This window comes from Pipistrellus hanaki (assembly GCF_964339955.1).
Source record: "Pipistrellus hanaki genome assembly, chromosome: 4".
Lineage (NCBI taxonomy): Eukaryota > Metazoa > Chordata > Mammalia > Chiroptera > Vespertilionidae > Pipistrellus > Pipistrellus hanaki.
Genome location: NC_140506.1, coordinates 10,216,850 through 10,244,643, shown reverse-complemented (window position 1 = coordinate 10,244,643; position 27,794 = coordinate 10,216,850). Strand labels below are relative to the sequence as shown.

General features: G+C 39.7%; 1 protein-coding gene across 4 annotated transcripts in view; it reads left to right on the top strand.

Moving 5' to 3' along the window:
* SEMA5A (semaphorin 5A) overlaps positions 1 to 27,794 on the top strand; it is a 371,086-nt gene that overhangs the window by 168,513 nt on the left and 174,779 nt on the right. For all 4 annotated transcript variants that reach the window (XR_014794856.1, XM_084881922.1, XM_084881921.1 and 1 more), the window contains one exon: positions 12,557 to 12,656. Coding sequence is in view for 3 of the 4 variants with exons in the window: in XM_084881922.1 (XP_084738048.1) it covers positions 12,557 to 12,656 (100 nt within the window). In the remaining variant the exon portion in view is untranslated. The remainder of the gene's footprint in view (positions 1 to 12,556; positions 12,657 to 27,794) is intronic.

Sequence of the window (27,794 nt, the reverse complement as noted above, 5' to 3'; positions counted from 1 at the left end):
CACTAGAAATGTTGATAAACTCATAGTCACGGTTAATTATAGGAAAAGGATACACATGAGAATTAGAACATTGCATAGAGCAAAGTCTGGGAGAGTCCCGGTGTAAACTTCTATTTGTCCTCTCCTAGTTGAATCACCTGGACAGTGCTCAATTTTCTTCACAATGACATGTGACAATATGTATGGAATAGTGCCAACCAGGGAATCTCACGTGAGCCTCAGTGTCCAGGGTTTGTTTGTTTGTTTTCTCCTCAGTCAATAGCCATGGAATGCTCATGCGACTACCTTAGTTAATTCAGTCTCTATCCTTTATAGAGGTCAAACTGACACAACATCCTCAAAGCCCCCAGCATGAGTCACGTTGCTAGTGTAGAGGATCTGGCATGGCCCAAGGCCCCCAAGTATACTAGGGCACTTCTATCAGGCAGGGTATTCCAAGGTCTTAGAAATGATCTCCCAGTTGACAGTCAGGGGTCACACTCTTCTTTGAAATATGCAAGGACGGAGCACCTCAGACCTATGTAATCTCTCATTTATTTGATCGAGTTCTGCCAAAGAGTGGTACCTTTTCAGTTCATCTTGAATGGTCGGTCATGGCTTTCCTTTGGCAGGGCTTTCATACCCTTAGCAGGTAGACTGTGATTTACATGAAATTGTATGTAAGAAGAGATTAAAATTAACGGTAGATATTCTGCCTGGTACGCAGGGTAATGTCAAAAGATGCAGTCGGCCATCCTCATGGTACAACTGTGAGATAGGTGGAAATCCCCCTTCGCTGCCTAGAGTGGTAAGGGTGGGAACTTGAGAGCCTCCCATGCCTTAGGTACTCTGCTGAATGCTTCATGGGAATTGATTTACATGTTCTCAACATCAACTATTGTTTTATTTCCCCTCTATTTTACACTTTGTTATGAAAAAAGTGAGGCAACTGTTGGTGGCCTCAAAGTTCCACAGATCAAGATTTAACCCAAGTTTGTATCAAACTGTTAGGACCATGTTACTTTCATTAAAGACTGGGCAAATAGTGGGCAGGTTTGTTGGAATTACAATAGTTTGATTTATTTGCAGTGTTAATGGCAGTTGGTTCTGAGAAGACCCAGAAATCACTTGTTTTTCAATAATGGATATAATAAAACAATGTTTCTATATTAACAAGAAAGCGCTGTTCTTAATACCTAGATGTGCACTGTCCAGTAGGGTAGCTGCTAGCCATGATTGGCTGCTGAGGACTTGAAATGTTAATAGTCCAAATTGAGATGAGCAGTAGCATAAAATCCACACTGGATGGTCTTAGACTTAGAACATACACATGAGATGAAGATGCCTCAATTTTTATTTCATTGATAATATGTTGAAATGATATTTTGGATATACCAGGTTAAACAAATTAATTGTGCGTCTTCTTAGCATTTTTAAATGTAGGTATTGGAAAATTCAACATTACATGTGTAGGCCATATTATTACCTTTTATTGGACAGCATGCCTCAGAGCATTTATCATTACACTTTTCCTTGGGACCAGTCAGCATTTCTATTCTTCAGTTTACCTCTCTTGTGTGTATGTCACATCTTTTTAGCTAAATGATATATACCTCAAAGGCAAATTTGTCTTACATTGCATCCTAGCCACTACCTACCATGGGTGGGATGTAGCGGGTACTCAAAAAACATTTGCTGACTACAGAAATAAATTACAGTGCTGCCTCAACATTCTTGCTGTGTATGACCCTAATGCTTATCCCTAAGGTTCCTAGAAAAATCTGGGTCTGTCTTGGAAAACATTTTATTTCTGATGTATAGATAAAGCCAGTGGAATGGCTTTGGTATGAAAACTTTTTTGCACAATCTGGGCTTGTCTCCTGAGTTCTTGCAGCTTGCTCCTTCCCTTGAACCTTGAGATCTGCAGAGATAGTAGCTTAGATGAGAAGGTGCAGATTTTCCATTATCAAACACAGAGAGAGAAGAAACTGATAGTCCAAACTGAGTATAAATTGTGATAAAGAGGTATTAGCTCCAGGAAATGATTTATTTTCTTAAAGCTGAGGTCTGGCAGTTCCTGAATACATGGCAGAACTAAGTGTAGGAATACTTTAAACCAAGTGCCCTAAGGTTTTAAGAGATGCCTGGGATGATCTTGTGCACTCCCAGTAGTTCCCCAGGGGTCAACAGCACTTTTACAGCAAGCACAGGGCCACTCCTGGACTAATCCTAGTGCCTGTCGAATAGATATGGTTCATTTTTATATTTTTAGTCATATTAACACCATATGTAATTCGAAAGTTATAAATCTAAAGGAAATTACTTTTTAATGTCCTCTGGCACAACATTAAGATTTTGCAATTAGATTTTATAGCCTACAGTCATATGCTGCAGGTCACAAGGCAAAATTAAGACTCCTGTGCACCAGGAAAGTTTCCTGTAGGTGGTGCAGGGTACTTATAAGCCTCACAGAGTTTAGGCCAGTTATAGCCTGGAGGACAAAGCTGGTCATAGTTTAGGAGCTTGAGGTTCTTGGCTTATGAATTTGTATGATCTTTGAAAGAAAGTCTGTCTTGGTGGGTGGATAAGTAAAAATTGCTTCTTGTGTGAGTTATCCAGCAATAAATACCTGCCGCTGATTAGTTTGGTTCTCATCCTGCAGTTACTCAGAATAATTGCTCCATGTGGTCTAATGAAATAGGAGGTTTCCGTGATCTTAAATGTTAGACAAAGGGAAGGCAGCGCCAGCTGGCCAGAAGGAGCTGGAACCTAGCTTATTGACATTCTAGAAGCATCTTTTACTCCTGTGTCAGGTAATCTTGTACAAGTCAGAATTTCTTGGGCTGCAGTAGCCTGGACCTCTACCTAATGTTCATGTTGAGTTCCTGAGATTGAGCAAGTATGTCTGCTTTGGCCAGAAATTCACACAAGCAAGTGAGAGCTTGGGGAAACAGTGGGAATCAGGCATTCCATTCGATTCAGAGTGGAGTACATTTCAACTGGACACGGTGGTAGTTGATGCAGAGAAATTTTGCTTCCTAAATTTCTCTTATAGTACATGTCCAGGTAAAATATCAAACACACTTATTTAGTTCTGTATTAACCTTCAACAACCTAACTTTGAAAAAATATGTCTGAAAGAAATCCCTTCGGTGAGTGCAGCGTGCCCTCAGCCTGCCCCCAGCCAGTCTTTCTAACCCTTCCTCTCCGTGCTGGCTTGGCTCTCCTGCCCTTTCTGGAATAGTGTATGCATTCTTTCCTATAATTTAGCAGGTTTGTGGCTATTATTTAGTTCTTACTTACATTGTGAACATATAGTATACCATGCTTTCCAGGCTGTATGACACAGCTTAAAATGAGACTTGTGGTTTTCAAATTAGATTTGAGTTAAGAAGACTCAGGTCAGGAATGCTTCAAGTGAAGTGAACGGTCACAGCTTTTGGTTTCTGCGAAATCCGGCAGGCAGGCTGTGCAAGATGAAGCAGTGAACTTCAGAAGAACTCATTTCCAGAGTACAGATATTTTATAAACTTGCAGCTCCTGGGTTTTTCCATGTGAAGAACGGATTAAGTGTGTTACATGTCTTTGCAAAGAAAACGTGACAGAACCCCTGACTCACATGGAGCAGAGATGGAACTGACAGAACCTCTGACTCACGTGGAAAAGAGATACAACTAAAAGCAAAGATGATGTGTGACAGCACTGTTCTCAAGTTAAAGCAGTGCTTTAATGTGTCATGCTTACAAATAAAAATGTCAAGGAGAGACGCTTTATGCATTCTTGATATGTTGGATTTTTTTGCTTTTACCGATATAAAGATGTTTAGTGTATATTTTATATATACAAAATGTATATATGTAATATCTCAGTATATGCTTATACAAATACACATGCATATAAGCAAAATAATCTTGCCACTCAGTGTGTGTGTGTGTGTGTGTGTGTGTGTGTGTGTGTGTGTATTAGAGACCCAGTGCATGAATTCCTGCATGGGTGGGGTCTGGCCAGCTTGTCCTGAGGGAGGGGACATGACCAGTTGGCTGGTTTGCTTGCTGGTCGAACTCCTGGTGGAGGAGGCAATTTGCATATTTGTCTTTTATTATGTAGGATATATACTAAGTGGCCAGATTATTATGTGTTCAGAGATCATAATAATCTGGTCACTCAGTATATGAAAATGAACATATTGATGACTGTATCTAGACATAACTATGTATAAATTAATATATATATATATATATATACATATCTGTATCTAGATATAAATATGTGTAAATATATACTTGTATATACTTACCCATTTATATATCTGTGCATGTGTATATGTGTATAAACACATATATACCTACATTCATACACATATACATGAATACATTCTACATAAATATATATGTAATTATTTTAGTTCTTTAAAATACTATATTTGAAGAGTTGTATGTGCTCTCATGGAGACTAATACATGGTCTTCCCACTTTGTTATTCTGCTAGTACTGGGCTGGGGAAGATAGAGATTGGTAAAGAAGACACAGGCTAGATTGTCCCCTTTGCCACTCATTGGCATGTGGCTTTGGGAGGGCATATACCTTCTTTGCCCTTTGCTTTATCAGCTATCAAGTCCAGGGCGGGGGGTCAATTGCAGGATAGCCAGTGTCATGTTCTGCTGGAATGACTTTGGTTCTGCTAAGTCCCAGATAGGAGTTATAGTGAAAATAATTGAGCTTAAACATTTGGAGGAACAAGATTGGCTTGCTATTTTTCAACCTTTCTACAAAGCTAAAGTTAGGGAGAGTGTGTTTGCCTATTTCTAAGTGAACTGATATAACCAGGCGCTGTCTTGGAAAAAAGCGTGATGAAGGAGAGTAGTTTTCCACTGTTGGGTTCTTATGCTGCATGCCTTGTTGTGTGTGGTGACCCTGGTTTCTGTCTGCTTTGCTCTGGGACCTTCCTTTTTCCAGTTGTGCCTTGCCCACTGGGTAAATGGAGGCATTCTTTCCTATCTCCATCTGAAAAGCCCCACCAATTTCCTGCTTTCCAATTTAGCTCTTTTGGTGGGTGGCAACTGCTGTTTTCAATAAATTATTCCATGCTGCTCTATTACTAGGCGCTAAGGATTAATGTATTTTATACATTTCTTGGAAAATTGGTTTTAAATTTGGACGTTATGGGAACATTTCTGTCCTATTTTGGTTTAAATTCCAGCTTTATCTGCTTTTACCACTTATGTTACATTTGGCAAGATACATAACTTGTCAAAATCTCAAGGTTTTTAACTTTTACTTTTTATCACTACAAGAAAGATTATAGATCTGGCTTTACAGGATTCTGAACATTAAACAAAATAAATTGTTAACATGTAAAAATACCTAATGAGTTCCTAAGACCAAGTAAACATTGAAAATATAGACAGTAAGAAAAAAGTGTAAAGACACATCGGTTATTCTGATTTCTTTTTTTCAGGAGCATCATTGTTTGTGAATTTGCATGTTTTCTCTCTGATGAGGTGTTTTGCTTTGCCTGCCACTCAACAAACACAGGAGGCTTTGGGGCTGCTGACTTGAGAATGTCAATAACTGTAGAATTTGTTTTTCTTTTTTACTTTTTTAAAGTATATTTTTATTGACTTTTTACAGAGAGGAAGGGAGAGGGATAGAGAGTTAGAAATGTCAATGAGAGAGAAACATCAATCTGCTGCCTCCTACACACCTCCTAATGGGATGTGCCTGCCACCAAGGCACATGCCTTGGACCGGAATTGAACCTGGGACCTTTCAGTCCACAGGCCGACGCTCTATCCACTGAGCCTAACCGGTTAGGGTTGTAGAAAAATTTTATAAGATTTTATTTGAGTCAAAATCACAGCAGTTGCTGGGAGCAAGATCTCAAGTGCTCAGGAAAATAACAGTGTTGCAGTTTCTTTCTTGCATTTGAAATTAAGGAGGGAATTTAAGGAAGATTAATAAAGGTGAGAGTAAGCAAGGCCGGGATTGGATTACAGGAGAGTTAGCCAGATTATATGCTCCTTTGAGGGTGGGTACGCTTATTTCCTTGGTGTGTTAATCTAGATGCACGGAAACAATGGATAGGGCTTGCTTAAGGCAAAGAGAAACCTTTACTAACAAATCATATGCCGGGGGTGTGACTACCCACCTGACCTATCCAGTTAAGAATTTATGATCCGATCGCCCTGTGGAGTTACTTTCCCTAGAACCTCTTTTTCCTCCCACAAGAATGAAATCTATCGTCATCACAAAACTCGGGTAGCTGAAATCTATTATCTTCACAGAATTTCGGACAGGACTGGGGTAACTGACAACCTGATAAATCTTATGTTAGGGGTGAAACTTGGCATGTGGGTGCTGCCCACCCATTGCGGGGAGTGCACGTGACTTGCTGTGAGTGACAGTGGGTGGGTCAGGCCTGGAAAAGCAGACAGGAAAGGAGGAGGAAGGAACATGGTAGCAGTCTGGTCGCAGTCCGCTAACCCGGCACAGTCCTGCCATGCGTTTCTTCTTCTTATGTCTTTTGAAAATTCCACTCCTTTGTTTTCCAATCATATTTTTAGCTGAGTGCATTGGTCAAATGGGTTATGAGATGCACTGAAGCTGAAAATGAAGTCCCTAGAAGGGAGATGCAGGCCGACTCTATAGAGTGATAGTTATCTTTGCAATAGGACGTTCCTTTCACCACCTGGGGAAAAGGCAGGCAAGGAGAATTTCCAGAATGCCCAGCCAAGAGTACACCCTCCTTTGCTCTCTCTGCCCTACCGGGCGCCCTGACAGAAGGGCCCTTCTGCAGGAGGTGAGACCCCAGCTCGTGCATTTTCAGAAGTGTCCTGTCCCCCATATCCCAGCTGAATGCTTAGACTGCTTAGAAATTCAGCCATTGCTCCTTCCCTTTTTTATTCCAGAATGTTCTTCATTCCAATAAAGCAAATCAGTGATAATATTAAAAACTTCTTCCCCTTTACTTACATAAAGACCCTTGGATCATAAAACCTTAGGTGTGAAGATGGTAAAAGTGTTTTTCTGGTACGGCTTAACGGACTTGTAGATTATGGTTATTAATAATAACAACAGTAAAGACAATAAATGTTGTATGTGTTGGTTGACATAGTAGCTGGCTTTGGGAGAGTCCACCTTTTACAACTGTATTTATCTTTTTTCTAGTGAAAATAAACTCACTTTCCAACTGAAGAGATCATGCGTTTTTCTTTCTAACTTGTACTTTTAAAATGTGTCACATAGGAAGTTATAGTTTTGATTTATGGCAGTTTAGGAGTCTAGTGTAGTGGCTACAAACACCCCCTCCCAAGTCAGGAGCTGAATCTTACTAGCTGTTGATCTTGGCAAGACTTGGTTTCCTCACCTGCAATAGGGTGGATGTGAGAAATCAGGAATTAAAATGTGTCTTGTACATAGAATAGCACCTAGCAGATGGCATGCACTGTTCGAATGTTAGCTATTTTTGTGAGGCACTTTACCAATAATCATGTCATCAGCTTTATTATTATCTCCATGTGTGGTGTTAGATATCGATTGAATAAAAATATAATTTCATGAGAATTGGGAAGAATAAGCCTTGATTTTCACCTTTTATTTAAAAAAAATTTTATTATTAAAAGTATTACAGATGTCCCCTTTTCCCCCCATTGAGTCCTTCTAGCCTGTACTGGCTCTTACCTCCTCCCCAGACCTTCACCACCCTATTGTCTGTCCATGGGTTAAGCATATATGCATACAAGTTCTTTGGTTAATCTCTTCCCACCACCCACCCACCCCCACCTTCCCTCTGAGACTTGACCATCTGTTACCTGCTTCTATGTCTCTGGATCTATTTTGTCCATCAGTTTATTTTGATCTTTAGATTCCACATATGAGTGCGATCATGTGATACGTTATTGCCACCTGTGCTTCTGTGCTTCCCCACCCTCCTTTGGCCCCTTCTAGTTGAACCTGTGACTCAGTTTCCAATATAGTTTTCAAGTTTGCCAAAGAAGTCTTGCTGCTCTACTTATTTGATTCCTTAATTGACTAGAATTTGAAGGAAAAAATAAATGAAACTCAGGCTACTCAGAGCCGATCTTATTCCACCAGAGAAGTTTCCGTTCAATGTTTGCCCACAGTCTGCTGGGTCTCAGGTGACCAGTGCTGCCGCCCAGCCAGGCAGAGCCATCCATCTGGTTTTTGGAAGGACTGTCAGGTTTTGGACAGGTGCTGTTCTTCATCAGCACAATCTCCTGTGATCCTTCTTATCAAGTACTAAGAGGTTTTCTTGGCTCATAGCCATCATTACCTTGGATATTTAGAGTGCTTTTTTAAATAGCAACTTTTACTTCTTTTTCTTTATTTCTCTTTTTTTTTGGTGGGGGAGGTGACTAACTTGAATCTATGAAGCTAGTCTCTAGTATATATATATATATATATATATATATATATATATATATATATATATATTAGTTATTTGGCCCACATTTATTTATACTGGGTATCCTATATAATAAAAAAGTAATATGCAAATTGATCATCATTCCAAGACACAAGATGGCTGCCCCCATGTGGACTTAAGATGGCCACCATAAGATAATCAGCAGGGGGGACCAGATACGGGGGCCAGGCCTGCAGGGGAAGGCAGTTGTGTGTCGGGGGAAGAATCAGGCCTGCAGTGGAGAACAGTTGTTGGGGTCCCAGGCCTGCAGGGGAGGAAAGTTTAGGGGAACCAGGCCTGCAGTGAAGGACAATTAGGGGCAACCAGACTGGCAGGGGAGGGCAGTTAGGGGCAATCGGGCTGGTTGGGGAGCAGTTAGGCATAGATCAGGCTGGCAGGGGAGTGGTTAGGGATGATCAGGCAGGCAGGCAGAAGCTGTTATTGGCAATCAGGCAGAGGCAGGCAAAGTGGGTGGGAGCCAGCAGTCCTGGCTTATGAGAGGGATGTCCAAATGCCCATATAGGCCCAATCCCAGGCGGTCAGACATCACTCAAGGGGTCCCAGATTGGAGAGGATGCAGGCTGGGCTGAGGGTCAACCTCCCCCCCATTCCTGCCCATGTACAAATTCGTGCACCGGGCCTCTAGTATATTTATAAAAGCAACTTTTCTTGAAGCTGTGACACTAGGTTCTTTTAAAAATTGAATCAGTACACTTTTGATAGATGTTACTAAGCAATTATGTTGGTGCTTAAATAGTAGTAAGAAAAGGCAACATAAATCATTGCAGCTCATTTTGCAATAGAAAATCAATGACAGAGGCCACATTTCTTCTTTCTTTCTTTCTTTCTTTCTTTCTTTCTTTCTTTCTTTCTTTCTTTCTTTCTTTCCTTAAACATGTATTTATATGTGTGTTTATTTGAGAGAGAGGAAGAAAGAGGGAGAGAGAGGAACATCAATTGGTTGCCTCCCGTATACACCCTGACTGGGGGTCGAACTCACCAGCCAGGACTGCCAGAGGCCATATTTTAACAATCGTGTTTGTGCAATGAATGGATTAGCTAGGATAATTACTATTAAATATTAAAAACTATAAAATATTTAATTAAAATGTACAGATTTTTTGTTACTATTTAATTTCCACACTGGTCATCTTGCCTTTCATATTTAAATTCTATTTCATCATATGGTTCTTTCAGCAAGATCACATTCAGTAAGATCAGAAGAGAGGGATAGGAGGAAAAGGTGAATGCATTACTTGGGGAAAATGAGCATGTGTTAAGAAAGGCAGTGTTATTGAAAATTATACCTCCCTCACTCACCACCTGCTGTGTCCCATCCCCAGATCACCTCACTCTCCCTGGCCTTTCTTTGGCCTCTGATGAGCTTACTCACCACCACCTACTCAGGTCCTCTCCTGTCTTGACACTGTACTTTCCTAGTTCTTCTTTTGAGCCCCTAACTGTTCATTTTCTGATTCCTTAGAAAGCAGGATCAATAAATCTTCATGTTACTATTGAATTCTGTTATAGTGTTGGTGAATTCTATGAATAGGTTTACTGAGCCATCCTTGTTTTCCTGAATTAAACCTATCCCATATGAAAGTGTGTGTGTGTGTGTGTGTGTGTGTGTGTGTGTGTGTGTGTGTAATTATGATGTGCTAATATTTAAGAATGAGATGGCTCATAATTTTTCTTCCTCATAATGCCCTTGTCTAGCTTTAGTATCAAGATTATCAAGATCATAATAGCCTCAAAACTGCAGAAATGAGAGCTTTGAATAACCTCTGAAATAATTTATATAAAATATGTTTCTTCAGGAGTTGGTAAAACTTAAGTGTAAGTTTTACCAACTCCTGAAATGAACCTATAGCTCTTTTTGACATAATTGTGCTTGGGAGTTTATTATGTATTTTGTTTGGGTGTTTGAAACTCTAATAACAAAAGAATGTGATGAAAAGTATTTTACATGTATTTTAATGAGTGGACAGGCTGAGTGAGAGGGACATTATAACAGTGGAGGCTAATCAGAGGATACAAGATGTAATTTAGGGTTGGGATCAAAGACCAGGGAAGAGAATGGATTGAAACTAAGTTGTAGGGACTGATCATCCAAAAGAGGACAGAGCATGATGATTCTGATCGTACAAGAGAAGTTGAGACCATAGGTATTGATGCAGCTGTATTTTCAGTTACACAGATGAGTGGATGGGAACTTTGTCTGTAGGTCCTCCTGGGATCCAGTGAGATAGAAGGCCCTGTGATGCGCAAAGTTGAGCTAGACAGACCTTGTGGAGGAATGCACATGAAAATAAAAAAAGGACCAAATATGCAGATTGCCCAACTTGGATATAGTGTTAACCATAAAAATATACAGTTTTATTGGGGAAGCTAGTTAGCAATTTAAATAAGGAAAATTGAGCAATATTGACAGAACTATATGCTGGTAACTCATTTCCTCCTCTTCACATGACTTCTTTTTTATTTTAATATTTCAGGAAGTAGTATAACCATTGCTCAGTCTAGGATTTAAAACCTGAAATATGTGTCTCTATCTTTTCTTTTCTTTTCTTTTCTTTTCTTTTCTTTTCTTTTCTTTTTTTTTTCTTTTTTTTTTTTTGTCACTGTCATTGAATTCTTTTAAATGAAAATAAAGATTACTGCATGGGAAAGGAGTTAACTCAAATATTTCCTTTCCTTTTACCTAAGCCCCAAATAATCTCTCCTTTCTATGTATAAATACTTCCTGTAACGTTATAACCACCTGCATGTATAGATACTGTGTTTAAGGGACATTTTAGTGCTAGTTCCCTAACTGAATTAATAAACTCCTAGAAGGACTGTTTATTAATAACTTTTGATAGATCCAGTGTCCTTTTCATACTTTGCTATAAATAAGTACTTTGTTTCAATTGACTTATTTATAATATGAGAAATTTATATAAAGTACTAAAAACAATCACCATATATATAAAATTTTCAAAAACCACATACCAATCTCTATTTAAACTCAACCTTGGTTTCCTTTAACGAAATAGAACTTCCAGTTGGTCACTTTCCCCCTTAATAACTGATACCAGAAAAATACTATATTTGTTACACAAAGCTATTACTTGAAAATAATCCATCTCATTTGCATCAACAAAGGCATTTTTACAGGACATGTAATAGGACAGGCATATATTCCTATATTAGATCTGTTTTTAGCATCTGCTTTTGCTGAAAGGGATTTTTCCTGTGCTGCACATTTTTTCCTTGAACCAGTAATTTTGTTGATTTGACAGGTACTATGTGCCTATTTAGTCAGTGTGATACCACTCAAAATGTTTCATCCGAGAAAAAAAGACAATCAAATGACATGGCTAATTGTCAGGGATGATGGTGAGGTATGGCATAAATGGCAGGTGAATCAATGCATATTTTTTCAGTGCCAGAAACGAGCTAATGAAATTTACTCAAATGGCTCATGAAACACCAGTGTAGCCCATTTCAAACACTGTCATTTTATAAGAATGGAACTCTGGGCTGGAGGCCATTTAATAGGATTTAACAGTGTTTATAAAGCACACATACACACACAACAAAACAAACACCGTCTCCAGAGAGAAGCTGCTTCCTGATTTCCCTCTAGAAAAAAGAGGCAGATGAGGCTGGAAGTGACTGGGGACCTCTCATGTTGGAAGGACAAGTCTAATCATGGGGCCAAAGTAGGAACCCAAGGGAAGGGATCTGGAACGTCTAGTACTTTGAAACAAGGCAAATGGTGCTCCAAATGGTGTTTGTCCTTGTCCCTGTGCAGGCTTTGGTGATTTTTCCAAGTCTTCTGCTCTTTCATGTCAAGTTGCAGAGGAAATGCTGTGTTATTTTCTGCCCAGCCCAGAGCCAGTGGGAAAATGCACATCTGGCTTGTAAATCACAGCCATGTGCTGATGCATCGCTCGCTCTTTATAGGGTGGCTGTCCTTTGCGCTTTACACGCTCTCAGTGTGGATAGTGTGACCTCCTGATGGAAACCTCCAGTGGCTCCTCCAGGGTCATGTTGGGGGACCTTCACATCCTCTCTGAAATGTAATGTTTGCTACCTGAAGTGCACTCTGTGGTCCCCAAAAGAAAAGTCATTCATTTTTACCTTTTCGTTTATTTATTTTTCCTGTTTAGAAATTGGCCCCTGGTTACGGGAGTTCAGAGCGAAGAATGCTGTGGATTTCTCGCAGTTAACATTTGACCCAGGACAGAAAGAACTTGTTGTAGGAGCAAGGTGAGAGATCTAACCTTTTGCCACCACACATATTTCCGGCCTTCGTGTTACATCTGTGCTAGTTACACGTGAGCTGCTCTGCCAGAGGTGACGAGTGCTAAGTAATAATTCTGCTACGGATGAAATACAGTCTGAGTGTCATAAAGCAGTCTGCTAAGAGTAGGATCATGCCTGTTTTTTACAGCAAGTGTCCATTGGGCTCTCCCCATGTGCCAGAAACTGTTCTAAGATGAATTCATTCATTTTTTTCCTCCCATGAATCCTGAGAGGTAGGTATTGTAAGTATGATCAACATCATATTTTAGAAATGAGGAAATTGAGGTAGGAAGTGGATAAATTCATTGCCTGGGGCATGTTTGTTGTGTCTAATAATAGATGGACCAGGTTTTAGACCCAAGCAGTTAGGTTCCAGAAACTATATTCTCAACTTCTCACTAGATTCCTCAGTAAAACTGTAGAGATCAAGAGACCATAATGTCTATTCTGCCCCATGTTACTTTTTTGTGTGACCATGATGAGGCCATTTACCCAGCCAACTGGGAATCCAAGGAAGTTGTTACTCCTTATATCTCTTAAGGTACACAAGTTCTTATATTTAGGTCAACATTTGACATTCCAGTTTGACCTCAAGGCCACTAGAACATAGACAGTCAGCACAGATCTTGAGATTTCCCCTCAAACTTAGCATGCTTTCCTTAGAAAACAGACATAACCCTAGCCTTCAAGTCATCTATTCTTGTCAGTGTATTTTGAGGATGATATATTTAAAAAAATACTGTAAGCATCTTTTAGGAAAAATGACATTGAGCTTGAAGAAAAAGGTATTATAATTTGTAGATTTGGACTCTTTTGGAATCTAAGCAAAGTACTTTGGACAGTGAAGTGCTCATCTTTTTAGCCCAAATTTACAAGATTATAAAACATACTTCTCACAGCAAGAGAGGCTGTTCAGTTCCCACATAGACCTGGGTGAAGCTAAATCTGACTTAAGTTTTGGGCGTTATAGACAAACTTGAACATATGGCATTGGTGTTTTTGCCGTCAGATCTTAAGAAGCCCTTGTGCATCCACCCAATACTTGAAGACATTAAGATGCATGGCTCTAACTTGAAAGTAATAGACAGAAGTGGGTTTAATTCCTGACACTGAACATGTCACTTTATTTCTTTATGTTTGTACATAGTGAATACGGACCTGATGGGCTCACTCAGTGTGCTTTTGCTTACTCCAGCCCATTGCTAATACTTGGTGGATTTCTGATGCTGATTTCCATGGAATTCTATCACTGGAAGCCTGAGCTCTTTATTGCAAAGATTTTTAACTGGTTTGCTTGGCCTCCAGATTTTCTCTCTGTTCTGCATACCATGGCCAATGTCATCTTTTTTAATATCTGCTTACAGCAGCTCCCATGGGATAAACCTTGCCTTTTTGGTGTGGTGCACTAGACTCTGCCTTGTGGTCCCAAATTAATTTTTTGTTTTGTTTTTCATTCTCTTCTAGTGCAAGCATGTTAATTATTTATGTCACCCAAAAAGTAAAAAGTTCTCTTTCTTGCCTCTAGGATTTGGTTACTTTCCTGGAATATTAGCTACCCGTCCAACCCAGCACAAGTTATTTACTTGGTGAACTTGTAGTAAGGATCTAGCTCAAGGCTTCTTCATCTTGCCTGACCTGTAACATTCCTTACTCTGTATGGTCTTATTGGAATTCCTGTTAGATGAAATCTGCCATCTGCCTTCATTAGTTCACTTAATGCATTATTTCTTGTCCAATGTCCTCCACTCCTTATGATCAGATAGTGACTTACCAATGGAAGAGGCTGTGTCTGTCTTGTGTTTCTCTAGAAGACAGCAATTTCTCATTCTGGTAAAAACTCAGAGATGTCTGTTGTTTCAATGTATATACTTCCAGGATTTGATTTGTATGTCACCCCTCTGCACTTGGAGGAAACATAAGGGAAAGATGTGTGGGTTGAAGCAGATTCATTCTAGATACCTACATTATGGCAAGGACACAAGCGAGTGGGACCCCACAAGCCTCAAAACTAACCGTATGGAAGATGAGCTTTTTCCTTTAGCCATGAGGGAAACAGGCCCCTTCTGGGACTGCAGATGCAAATATGACCTCAGCTGTTGTAGCTGGCTCAAAATCCCTCATGCAACTCCAAAGAACTATAGAAAAGGTTTTCTTGTGAGCTTGACTCAAAAGACACTGCATCAATTTGGGAGATTGAACAGGTTACACTACATGTTTGCATATATTTTGCCAGTGGCTGGCATTTGGTCAATGGCACATAATGTCCTAATGAATGAGAAGCCACTGAACAAAATGGAACTTACAACAGACATCTCATAGTCCCTCTAGGATAGAAACAGTTCCTGGGAAATATCTTCCTCTTAGTGCCCTGAGGAATATCCACACTAGTGTTCCTGGAAGCCTTCATCTACCTCTTCTCACTACAGCCACAGCCCAGCCACACCAGGGGGACTGAGTCATTGAGTCAACCTAGTATGCAGTATGGCATGGTGACCAGCAGCAATAGGATGTCCAGACTTAGCACATAAAAGTCCAGGATGTGCAGTTAAATGTGAATGTCAGATAAGCAATCCTAGGACATGGGCTGTATTTTCTATTCTAGTACAGTGCATGGCACATGGTAGATAATCCATAAACAAAAGAAAGGATAACCTGGACTTGCTTAGCTGTGTGACCTCGAGTCCATTTCAGAGTCTAATTTTCTCATCTTTAAATTTGATATAATTATTCCTATTCCTTTCAGCTGTTGTGAGGATTAAATGAAATAACCCATGAAAAGTGATTGTCACAATAGCAGGCACCCAGTAAGCACGCAGCGGTGGGGAGCTCTGTGTCTGTCTATGGGGTTGGCATACGTGTGTATATATTTTGGCCGATATCACCGAGTAAGAATAGGAATCTTACCTAGAAGACTTGGTGGGATTAGGCTCAGAATGTTTGGGAAGGAGAGCCAACCAATTTTAAAACTAAAAATAATCTAGCCCTCAGATCCCTGTTTGGGAGGGCTTTAAGCTAACAAAAAAAGTTTAGGTAGCAGGTGTATATTATAGAAATCTTTAATGATTTAAATATATGATGGATAGATAAGTGCAATGAGAGTTTGTTTTTTATTTATTAGCACTAGGCATTGTAAAATTGTTTACTGGATGGCTTCACTTTATACCAGTCTCACTTTATCTTTCTGAAATTAAACTCAGTTCAAGATTCTGTGTGCTCTTTGCCAAAAGAATTTTATTGTGCAGCAAAGCAAAAACCTTTCCTTAGGCGATTTGTGTTGTATAATGACAGAAGGTCCTTGCATCTGAACTCTTACATTTCTGGAAGGATCTCTAACTCTACCATTTTCAAGGAGCACATTATCTTTCATAATATTTTAAAAGCATTGACTTTCATAGCCTGTTTACCCAAGCCTTTTTAAAAATTAATAATGGTGTTTTAAATGATGTGACTCAGGCATTTTTATTGTAGAAAATACGGAAATACAAGAAAGCATAAAGAAAAAAACAAGTTCAGAAATAATCAGAGTTAATCTTTTTAGTTATTGCCCTGCTGTATTTGATTCTAGTGGTTTATATTATGGGATAATATTTTCTGACTGAATTTTATATATTTTATCTAATAATATACTAAAAGCAGCTCCCATGATATGTAGCTAAAACAAACAGAATGAAATTCCAGAATGAAAGAATATGCTGTGGTTTAGAGATATTTGAGTAGGTAATTATGGATATAATCATTGTACTAATAGATCACAAAATTGACACAAATGTAAGTTTCTTGCATTTAGAATTGTAACACCAAATGTACGGGAGAGTGATTCAGTTCTCCAAATGAATCATGATCTTTAGTGTTACCAGTTCATTGTAAAGATGGCAGGAGATCCTGTGCTGAATTTAAATATTATTCCAAAAGGTAACTAGCTTAGAATGCACACAGTGCAGGAGGTTCACAAATCATCCATATTTTAATAAAGTATAAAGGCATACAGCCATAAGGAAAAGAGATTCTCATCAAAGATAATAGGGGTTGAGTTCAACTTTTCTTGTTTGTTTTTTGAGCTACTTTGTTCATATAACTTCATTTCTGGGTATCTTCATTATCTCTGACAAGGTCAGTGTCAAATAAACATATAAATTGAAGGGCATAGAAAGGCTTGCACTTGCCTGTAAGCTCTCACACAGTCCCCTGGGAGTCCAGGAGACCCAACCACTTGCTTCTGATTGAAGTGGTGGACTGGAAGCCCGTGCACCCAAAACTTGGGTCAGGTAATCATCATAATTGATGGCAGATATAATGATTTTTACCATTGGAAATTTTAAATTGTATTAAAATTGCATCACAAAATGGGGGCATTATAAAGATATCAAGAAAAAGGGAGTTTCCTTGTACACCTGACCTGATGGGCTTTCCAGCCCACAATGCATCTTGCCTTGAACTTACTTAGTAACCAGTGGATTATTTCCATGTATTGGAAGGTCTTTCTGTATATATGTTGGTACAAATAGTGTAGATTTATAAGCAGCATGTTGATTACCTAAAACTAAAACTAAAACCTGAGTGCTTCCAAGGCTGAGCTTGGTATTCCTTCACTGTCACAACAAAGTGGTTTTGAAAAAAAAATTTTTTTTGGTATTAATTTGAACCATTTGTTTTGCTCATGGTTTGAATCTACCAAACTAAAGATAAAAAGGCAAGATAAATTACTTCTGTTGTGCTGGGACTGTATTTGCTTTAAGTATTCAAAGTGTCTATTCCCATAAGATGACATGGAATGAATGGGCAGGCTTCTATTTTATTTGAACGAGTTCCTTCTTTCAAGATGGCTTTGTCACTGGTTCTAAACAAAGGACTCTATATTTTAGACTCATAGAGAAGTCATTTTTTTTAAAAAAGTTGACTAATATAATTCTCTCTTTTTGGTGGTTATAATTTCTCTTTTCATTTTAAAGTTTTAGCTTAGGACTAATTTGTTGGAAACAGCAGGTAATTAAAAGGAAACTGGAGATTTTTATGAGATTTCTGCCTCTAGTAGCCACAACTTCTATTTCCCAAGGGCTGTATTTTAGTAAAGTGTGTACATTAAAGAAAACTCCTGCTGAATAGAATGAAATCAGCAATTAGGAGTGAATCCAAAAAACATCAGAACACCATAGTGCAAAGAAATCCCAGGTAACCGTGATGTTTATGTTGTGTTTACATTAATTACAACTTAGGAAAAGCAGCTGGTGATGAAAAGAAGGATGCTGCTTTTCATTCTTGGTCTGCATTTCACCCCTGCCCACCTGGAATTGCTTTAAACCTATACTTTATGGTTTAAATATTTTCTCTCTGTCATTTCCTTCTCTGTGTTGGCACTTGATTCATTTTCTCTTAAGATTCTCTCTACTTATCTTCTCCTCCATGGTTCTCTCCTTTCTTCCAATAGGTCCATTTGGTTAATCATGTTAAAAAGCCCACTCTTTTTCTTCTGGCTTTATTAAATTTTGTGCAGTATTTGCCAAAGAGGGCATTCATTCAAAATTCAGCTTTCTCTGCTAACTAGTCCCATCCCCTCTGATTCAATGCTGGAAGGCAGTCCTGGAGTGAGAGCTTCTAACAAATAGGTGGTCTATAGACACTTTTGTGGGAAAGACTTCTAATCATGTTCCTTTTGCTGTTGTGAAAAACAAAATCATCTCAGCCATTCTTTCCCTGCTGGAGCTAGAGAGCTGGTAAGACCAGCTCTATTCATGTATGTAGTTAAATCTAGAGTCTTCCATTTTCCACATTACATGAATGAGTCAACACAAGAGTGTGATCAAAATAAATCTAACTCTTTACTTTGAGTAATGTATGGGAGATACAATATTTGAGTTGAGAGCTTTTCTCCTCGTGGGTCCCACATGGCATCCTTCAGAATTTTGCAGATCATTTGTTCTTCTTTCATGACTCTTCATTCGTCAAATGTTTTTTGAGCCTACTTTATGTCAGAAAGTGTCTTAGGAATTAAGAAAACAAAGTTGAAGACTTGATAGCCTGGCACAAGGGTTGGCAAGCTAAGGTCCAAGTTGGCCTGCTGTCTTTATAAATAAAGTCTTATTGGAACACAGCCACACCTATTTATTTGTATCTTAACTATGGCTGCTTTAGCTGCAGAGATGAGTACTTGCCAGTGAGACCACAAAGGTGAAAATCTTTGTTCTCAGACTCTTAAAGAAAAGTTTGCTGACTCCTGGAGTAGTGGGTGGGTCAACACAAACAATTAAATTCTCCCAGGGAGGCCTGAGTTCAGGGCCCTGGAAACATCAAGAGTGAAGGAGCATGATGGAACCTTGTGGGTGAAGAGGGTGCACTGAGAGTGGCTCTACCCATTGGACCTTGGAGATATATAAGGAGTCTGACATGTGGGATAGTTTTCCCTCCAGAAGGACCACACCACAGGGAGAATCCCAGATTATGTTGAACTGTGACTGACCTGTTGGTGGCTGAGGAGGAACTTAACTATAGGTGAGTCCAGAGCTTTAGGTGTGGTCAGATTATGGAGGAGCTTGGACTTAATCATCTAGAAACCATGGTTGCAATTCTAGCCATCATGAGAGTTATCTGAGAGGTCTTTTAAGAAATAGATGCCCAGGCCTCTCTTCAGTTCATTTGAATTAGACTTTCCTGAAGTAATGTTGGAATCTCCTGTTCAACCAGCTCGTGATGATCTGCTGGCCTGGCAAATTTGAGGACCTTTTCAAGTGTCATTAGTTGCTCAGGAGGTATTCTAGGTCCATCTATTAACAAACTCAGATTTGCATTGGGGAGATACTTTTGTCATACTGTATGCAGAATGTGCTAGAATTTGGAGAATTTTGGAGGTAGGGATAACAGTTGGGGATCGTGGATCTGGTGATAGTAGAGAGAACTTAAACTTAGTGATAGAGGAAATGGAGAGAATTCAGATTTGAGGCCTGTTTCAGAGGTTTCACTGGGTTTGACAGTGATTGATGATGAATATAATGGGGTGGCTGAGGTCAAGAGCCAAAGGTGAGATTTGGGAGTGTGGCTTGTGATGGCATCAGCCGGGCTTGAGCAAATGGGGAATGAGTTGTAAATCTTTGATTATTTGAAGAAACATAAAAAAAAACAACCCTCAGATTTTGCTAATTTTGAATATAACCCAGAAAAATAATTATATATAGAGATAATTTAAGCAGTGACTATTTCTAGGAAAACAGAAATTAAAAGAATCATAGGATAATTCATTTGATATTTTTTAAGTGAAAAATGATCTCTATTAACTGAAAAATGGAAAGGAACAAACCAAATACCCTGCGGACATACACAAAGCAAAAGTCACCGGTTAAATTTAGATAGTAACTCATCATAAGTCATCATCTGTAATCCTCAAAGCACTTAGAGATTTGCAAGTAACATTTAAAGCATATAAAATTTAAACTATCAGTGTGATTATCAATATTGATTAATAGCCATATCACCAAATTTGCTTAAGGGAAAATGTTTTTCTGATTTTATCTATCTGAAATTTGCTAGAAGCATTGGTCTTAATTGTAGCATGCCACTAAAAATCCATCTGTGTTTTTCATTCTACTTGTCAAATACCAAGAGGCTATCCATGTACTTCTGTGACTTTTAATCTTGGTATTGAAATATAACCAGAGTGCTATTAAGACTGTTTGATCTTGGTTTTGATGTATTCTCTGAAACTTATTTCTAATAACCAGGACTTATAAAGGATTTGAAATAGGCATTTAGGGAATGAAATAAAGAATGAACTAAGCCAATAAAATTCTGGGAAAGTGATTACTGAACACATATGGTAACAACAACCATAATAAAATCAAAATTGTTTTTAAAATTTTATAGCCCAAAGTACACATATTTATTATTTTTCAGGAGAGTAGGGAAAAAATGGACTGAGGAGGTAGCTCATAACATATGACCATATTGTACATTTGTTTCCATATTAAAAGGAAAGAAAATCAGCATTCAAAGCCATGATCTAAATGGGAGCCAACTATTTAAATATTGTGCTATATATATGGAATAGTTTGCCAATTTTAAAACTTAATCAAGCTCCCCAAACTTGTGGAAAATGTATGTGAAAGATAATTTTGGAAACGTTATAACCACAGAAAAGATAAAAGCTTCTGGAGCCAAAACTGGTTTGGCTCAGTGGTAGAGCATTGGCCTGCGGACTGAAAGGTCCCATGTTCGATTCCGGTGAAGGGCATGTACATTGGTTGTGGGCACATCCCTGGTTGGGGATGTGCAGGAGGCAGCTGGTCAATGTTTCTCTCTCATCGACGTTTCTAGCTCTCTATCTCTCTCCCTTCCTCTCTGTAAAAAATCAATAAAATATATTTTTTAAAAAAGCTTGGAAATGGTTTGACATAATAAATATTTGCATTTAAACAATTTTTATAAAAACAGCTTTGTGTTTTAAAGGATAAAGGTACTACTTTTCTATAGCTGCAAAGTCACAGACTTATATTTTAATACACAAATCTGTCAGTGCCACTGAAAATTTGGGTGTCATGTGGGTGCTTTAAGCTCTGTGCCTGTTGGCTATTGGTGCCAGTGATAACTGAATCTAGAAGTAAAAAGAAATCATGGAGGGTGGGGTGGTGGGGGAAGAGTTGAAGCTGGCACAGGTCACAAGTCCAGGTGAGGCTAGCTTTTTAGTAGCCATCAGCTCTCAGAGTTACCCTCCTGGTTACAGGTTTTATACAGTGTGTGTTTTGTCTTCAGATTATTTCATGACCAAGGAGGTCTAAACCTTGACATGCTTTTATCATCATTGTTTAAAACATCTTCTTAAAGATTTACTTGCTCTTTGTCTCCATTTTTTCTTTGTGCAAAATGCAGGACCATCTTTAATACTTGGTATTCTGCTCCCTTTCCTTAAGAAAGCCTCTCACCTATCTGCTCCATAGGAACTTGGAACTTTTTCTTTGATTTTATAGCTGTATTCATCAGAGACCAATTGAGTTATTCTAAGAGAATGTCATTTTAAAACACCTGTGTCTTTCATAATTAATGGAGGTCAGAGTTAAGTTTTATGGTGTCTCTAGATAAAACGAGTCATTTAGTTAATATGCTCATGATGGCTCAACCTTTTCTTTAATGCCAGCTGAATTTTATTGCTTTACACGAGGACACAGATGAACTTCGCCTATTAAGGCCCATACCGCTCCCTCAGAGAATATATTGTTGTGCTTAGTGATTTGTTGCTAATAGGCCCCCGGGGGAAGTGACGGGATGCAGGCCTGAGTTATTCAGCCCTGCAGTCAATAAGAAATAAAGCCCAGTGACGAGGGAGGCAATGCACTCACATGTCTAGGGAATAAGGGATGAACAGGCTTCAAAACTGTCAGCCAGCATCTGCCAAATTGAATGGCTTTGCGATTTGAATTATTCAGTCTATTGGACCCTATCTGTGTATTACCCCTGTATTAGCACTACTAATAGTAATATTTATTACACTGAATGGGCAGTGTCAAATGTTATTCCAGAACATTGAAAAAAAGTAGATCCCTAACAAGGGGAAAAGCTCATACTTTTGTTTACCATAGTCATTACAATGGACCTTTGTAGCTTGGTTAAACCCTTGCTTTGCACTTCCATAATGAGAGGGGTGGGGAGGGCATGGAAATGGAGAGCAGATTCCCTCAGCTGTACAGCTAATACACTCTGAGAATCTAATCTCCTAACCTTGTGCACCACCGCCTTTCTCCTTAAACAATGCTAATATTCCTCCTCGCTACCTATTTAAATCCAAGGGTGTTATGAAGATTAATGAGGCCACTTAAATGCTTTGGGTTGCTCAAAGCATTGCCCTGCAAGAGAAACTGAGCCTGTGTGAAACGTTTGGTTAGCGTTCCCAGTTGGCTGGGAGCCAGAGCATTACTCCTTCATGTTGGAAAGATTGGCAGCCTTTCTCGTGAACCTCACATATGTGGTGTTGCCTCCTCCCTGAGCTCACAATAGCAAGATAAAGAGGTTGCCTCTTCGGGAATGCCCTGGAGAATAGCCCCTTGCTATAAGGACCGTAGATCTTCCTTTAGTGTGTGAGTGGCTCCACATCTGGGAATATCCATTTTTTATTCCCTTTAGAAGATTTTCTTTCTCTGTGTAACCTTTAACTTTGTAGGTCGTTGACCTAAATTCTAACAGATCAAGCTGCCTGGGGAGATTTTGGGTCCCTCATCTTGCTAGCTGGATGGGAATTTTTCCAACAGCACAAACGCACTTGAACTTGGAGCCAAATAGTTTGAGGAAAGAGGTTTGTGAATAGTAGAATCCACCCTGGTGTTTTGTCAGATTCTTAGATTCCAGCGAGAGTAGGGAATTCCACAAATGTTTCACTTTTATTTCATTTTTTAGAATATTTTTTAAAAAAATCACTGAAAATTATGATGGATAAAGTGAATACTGAAATGTGTAATATTACATATTTCTAATATGGAAAGGTCCAGCAAGGCATTAAATTGCTTCCTTGGGATTTATGTAGACCACAGTCATGTATTAAGCAAGTATTTGAAAACATCTACCAAAATTAAACAAATAACAAAAGAGCGACAAAAATGTAACCAACCCTACCGACATAAAAATATACCTTAAATACATGTTGAGGCTCTGCAAGCTTATGTATCTATTAATTCCACTTTCAAAATTTTCCAGGCAATGTAATTAACTGACTTTATGATTAACAAATGTTAAAGGTAACTACTCACCGAATATATTTTTACTATAATAGTAAAGAATTATCTTTCATATTTATATGCTGAGGTTTTATTTAAGATTATGTTGAAATACAGTCCTCATTTGCAGATGATAAAAACACTTGAAAAGCATTTCTCAGGAATTTATCAAAACATACCATGATAAGTCTTTTGAAGTCTTTCCTTGGATGGCCATATGGTCATCCAACTCTATTGGTCATTTCACACATCTAAAAATGGTCACGGGCTTGTAGGAATTTGTGTTATTTAACTATTGCATAGTCTTTCATTTCATAAATGAAGAAACTTGGGCACTCTTTAAATAAGCATGTGTAGGCAGTGTCAGGGAGAATTTATGAGAAATAGGAGGACGACAGGAAGCACCATCTAGTCAACCAGACCAGCAGGATTTACATTCTCTTAATGAGCAGACACATATGTCACAGTGAGATCACAGCCCCAGAGGTGAGACTCACTGACCTGGAGAATCAAAAGCTTGTCATTAGCAAGCAGTGTTAAGCCTTGAATCATCTCAAAATTAGTTGTAAATGTATAGGTAACTGAACAATGAAGGTATGAGATAATTGTACTATAAGAACTATTTCTCTCTCTCTCTCTCTCTCTCTCTCTCTCTCTCTCTCTCTCTCTCTCTCTCTCTCTCTCCTGTTTGTGTGTGTGTTTAGTGCCAGTGAAATTAGGAAGGGGACATTGGATGACCGGTGAGGCCACATAGCACAATGGGACAAGGAAACTGGGGTGTGTGTCTTACTTCTAACCCTAGGATTTTCCCTGAGTCCTAATAATCTTGGATAAATCATACTGCACATCTTAATTTGAATAAGTTTCTCCATCTACAAATGGAGGGTATATTCTCTCTAATGACAACTCAGCTCTGGAATTCTTGGAGTCTATGGTTTTTATTAGGTTAAAAAAATAATTGAAGAAGTGTTAAAAAATTAACAATTTGCATCTTATAATCCAGAAGATATCAAAGAAAAAGTTCAACTCTTGGTGCTTTTCTTCATTAAGATGGTGGTGGAGGTGTTGCTGGCAGTGATAGTATCTCATTATTACTGTGATGCTTTTCCTAATAAGCACACTCCTCCTCTCTGCCCCTTCCATCCACTTATTAAATGCCTCTGATTTATTACAGATGAGATGGTCGTGAGAGCACCATAGTTCCCAGCTGTTTTTAGTGAATGCAGAGTAAATAGTTAAAGTCATGGTAAAGGCTGGCAGTGGAGGGTGGTACTTTTCTAGACAGTGGGGACCTGAGGGGCAGAAAGAGGATGGTCAGCAGAGTTAAGTTTGGGAGCTGTAGACTGAGCGGTGGCATGATTGTCATCACAAATCAGTGTCTTCCTGTCTTAGTCCACTCGAGCTACTGTAACAAAATACCATAGACCAGGTAGCTTATAAAGAACAGAAACTCACTTCTCATACAACCGGAGGCTGGAAGTCCCAGATCAGGGTAGCAGCATGGGGGGCTCTGGTGAGGGCCTGCTTCTGGGTGGCAGATGGCCAGCATCTAGCTTTGAGTCCTCACATGGTGGACAGGGCTTGAGATGTCTTTGGAGCCTCTTTTATAGGAGTAATAATGCACCTCTCAAAGGCCCTACTATCCTAAAAGTAATACTATCACCTTTGGGGGTTAGGATTTTTAACATGAATTTTGGGAAGACTCAAATATTAAGAGTGTAGAGCTTCTATGGAAAACATCTGAGAACTGGACCCAGGGGTTTCAGAGAATAATCTCTATACCTTCTCCTCCAATCCTCTCTCCAAGTAGAGAAGACTTTAATGCTTCTCTCCAGCTGGCCTGCCCAGAGCTCTGCAGAACATCAGGGACACTACCATTCTCTTTCCTCAATGGCGTCAAGAGACTTTTTGCTCTTCCTTTGGGTATGAGAGCTGTCTTTCTAAAAAGTTTCCAGTAATAGATATTATAATGTGGACATGTATGTGTGTGTGTGTGTGTGTGTGTGTGTGTGTGTGTGTGTGTGAGAGAGAGAGAGAGAGAGAGAGAGAGAGAGAGAGAGAGAGAGAGAGAAAACACTGTGAATAGCCTTGTAATATCATCAAAGCCCTCAGGTAATTCATTGACTGAGAATATGAATAGTTTCTTTTACAGGGAATATTAACAGAGACAATGAGTTGGAAAGAGTGTGATGACTGGGTCCCAGAACTGAGACAAGTTAAACAATGTTGTCTTTTTTTTCCCTTGAAAAATCAGCCATGGAGAATATGCTAATTTCATTGTGCCTGGAAATTTTTATATATTTATAAAACTTAGCAGTAACTATATTAATTGCATTTATACAATGCGTCAGAAGTCACTCTAGCTGGGACCGGTTTGGCTCAGTGGATAGAGCGTCGGCCTGCGGACTGAAAGGTCCCGGGTTCGATTCCGGTCAAGGGCATGTACCTTGGTTGCGGGCACATCCCCAGTAGGGGGTGTGCAGGAGGCAGCTGATCAATGATTCTCTCTCATCGATGTTTCTAACTCTCTATCCCTCTCTCTTCCTCTCTGAAAAATCAATAAAATATATATATTAAAAAAAAAAAGAAGTCACTCTAAGCGTTTTCATTGGATTTAAACCTCACAACCACCCCAGGGGGCAGCTTTGAATATTAGCTCCATTCTTCAGATGAGAAGACTGAGCTACACAGTGCGACAGCTTTCTTCCTGAGGTTGGATGGTGATAGAGCTTTGGCTTTTACACAAATATTCTCAATCGCTAGGCAATGCTGTCTCTGTAACAGAGGGACAATGACCACTGTCTGCTTCCTATATTCAGGAAGCCACTTAGAACACCAGCCTGGGGGTCAGGGTCAGGTGCCCTGGCACGCCCTGATGGCCAGTGATTGCGTCTGGTGCCACTTGTATACTCAGCACCTGAGAGACTTTTCTCTCCCTGTGTATAGATTTCTAATGTTTCTTACAGAAGTCCCGCTGGTCTCTTATTTCCCATCAGTGAGATCTTGGCAGCTCTTCAAATGCAAGTTGGCCTCCAGGGGTGCCTACCGGGCAGCTGGTCTGCAGTCTTCCACGTGTGCACTGAGTTCACCATCCTCCCCCCACAGGGAGGTGTTTCTGTTGGAAGCCTTACCTCTGCATGGTGCCTGGCTAAATAAAAACAGACTCTTTCCCTAGCTGGTTTGGCTCAGCAGATAGAGCGCTGGCCTGTGGACTGCAGGGTCCCAGGTTCTATTCCCATCAGGGGCCCATGTTCGGGTTGTGGGCTCTGTCCCCAGTTGGAGCATGCAGGAGGCAGCCGATCAATGATTCTCTCTCATCATTGATGTTTCTCTCTGCCTCTCTCCCTCTCTGAAAGCAATAAAAATAAATAAATAGATATTAAATAAATAAATAGGCAGGCTCTGATGCAGTAATCTGTTCTTCATAGTGGGCTAGGAGTCAACGGTAAGAAAGTGAGGAGACGTTTTTCCCAGATGGCTTTGGAGCATGTGCTCAGGGTTATTTTCAGAGGTTAAGTTGGAGGGACACAAAGATGGTGGCAAAGAGGCCTTTGTAGTGGTTGGAGGAGACAGTTTTCACTGAGTGCAGGAAGGCAGTGTCCCCATGGCGGGGGACAAATTGTGAGATACCTGAGTGCCCGGGGGCCGATCCCTGGGATACATGAGACCCCCCTGAAAGGGGTCTTAGTCCTGTTCCTTCCTCAAGCAATGTGTGCACTCAGCCATTGGATGTCAGCTCCCTACTGAATTGTGCTCCCCATCTCTAGCCACACCGTAGGCTTTGCCTTTGGCCTAACTGTCCCTTCTTACTTCTACTGGGACAGCATTTCTGCTTCTGACATCTATCTACCTCCCCAGATAGTTAAAGTAATCTACAATTCTTTCTTACAGGTGTTGGGGAAATTTGGTTATTTTTTAAATATATATAATCTTGGACTAACCCATTATAACTTAACCTCAGTTTCACTGGGACTCCTCCCCACCACCCTGCATTCTTGGGGCCTGCTTTCCATTACTATATGCCAAATTCTCCTGGCTTTATTGTCTGCACCTGGGCAGACTTTCTCCTCTACTCATCCCCTGAGTGCCGCTCCTGCACTCCAGCTTCTCATCTGCATGCAGTTTCTCCATGATTTGAGTTAGAGGCTGAGACATCTCACAGAGAGGCCCATCTGTTCTTTCTAAAAGCCACAGCACTAGAGTCCAAATGCAAAACCTAATGTGACCCAAATCATCCCCTCCCCCCAAACCCCATCCCATGCTCTGCTGGCCTCGATTGCATATTTATTTCACTGTTCTCCCCCTTCACTGTTGAAAGCTGATAGTTTCCTTCTCTCTGATTTTCTGTTTCACACTTGGGAAGATAGGGCTGACTCTTTCAAGCCCTTGATGCTGGACACAGTTAATGCTTCTA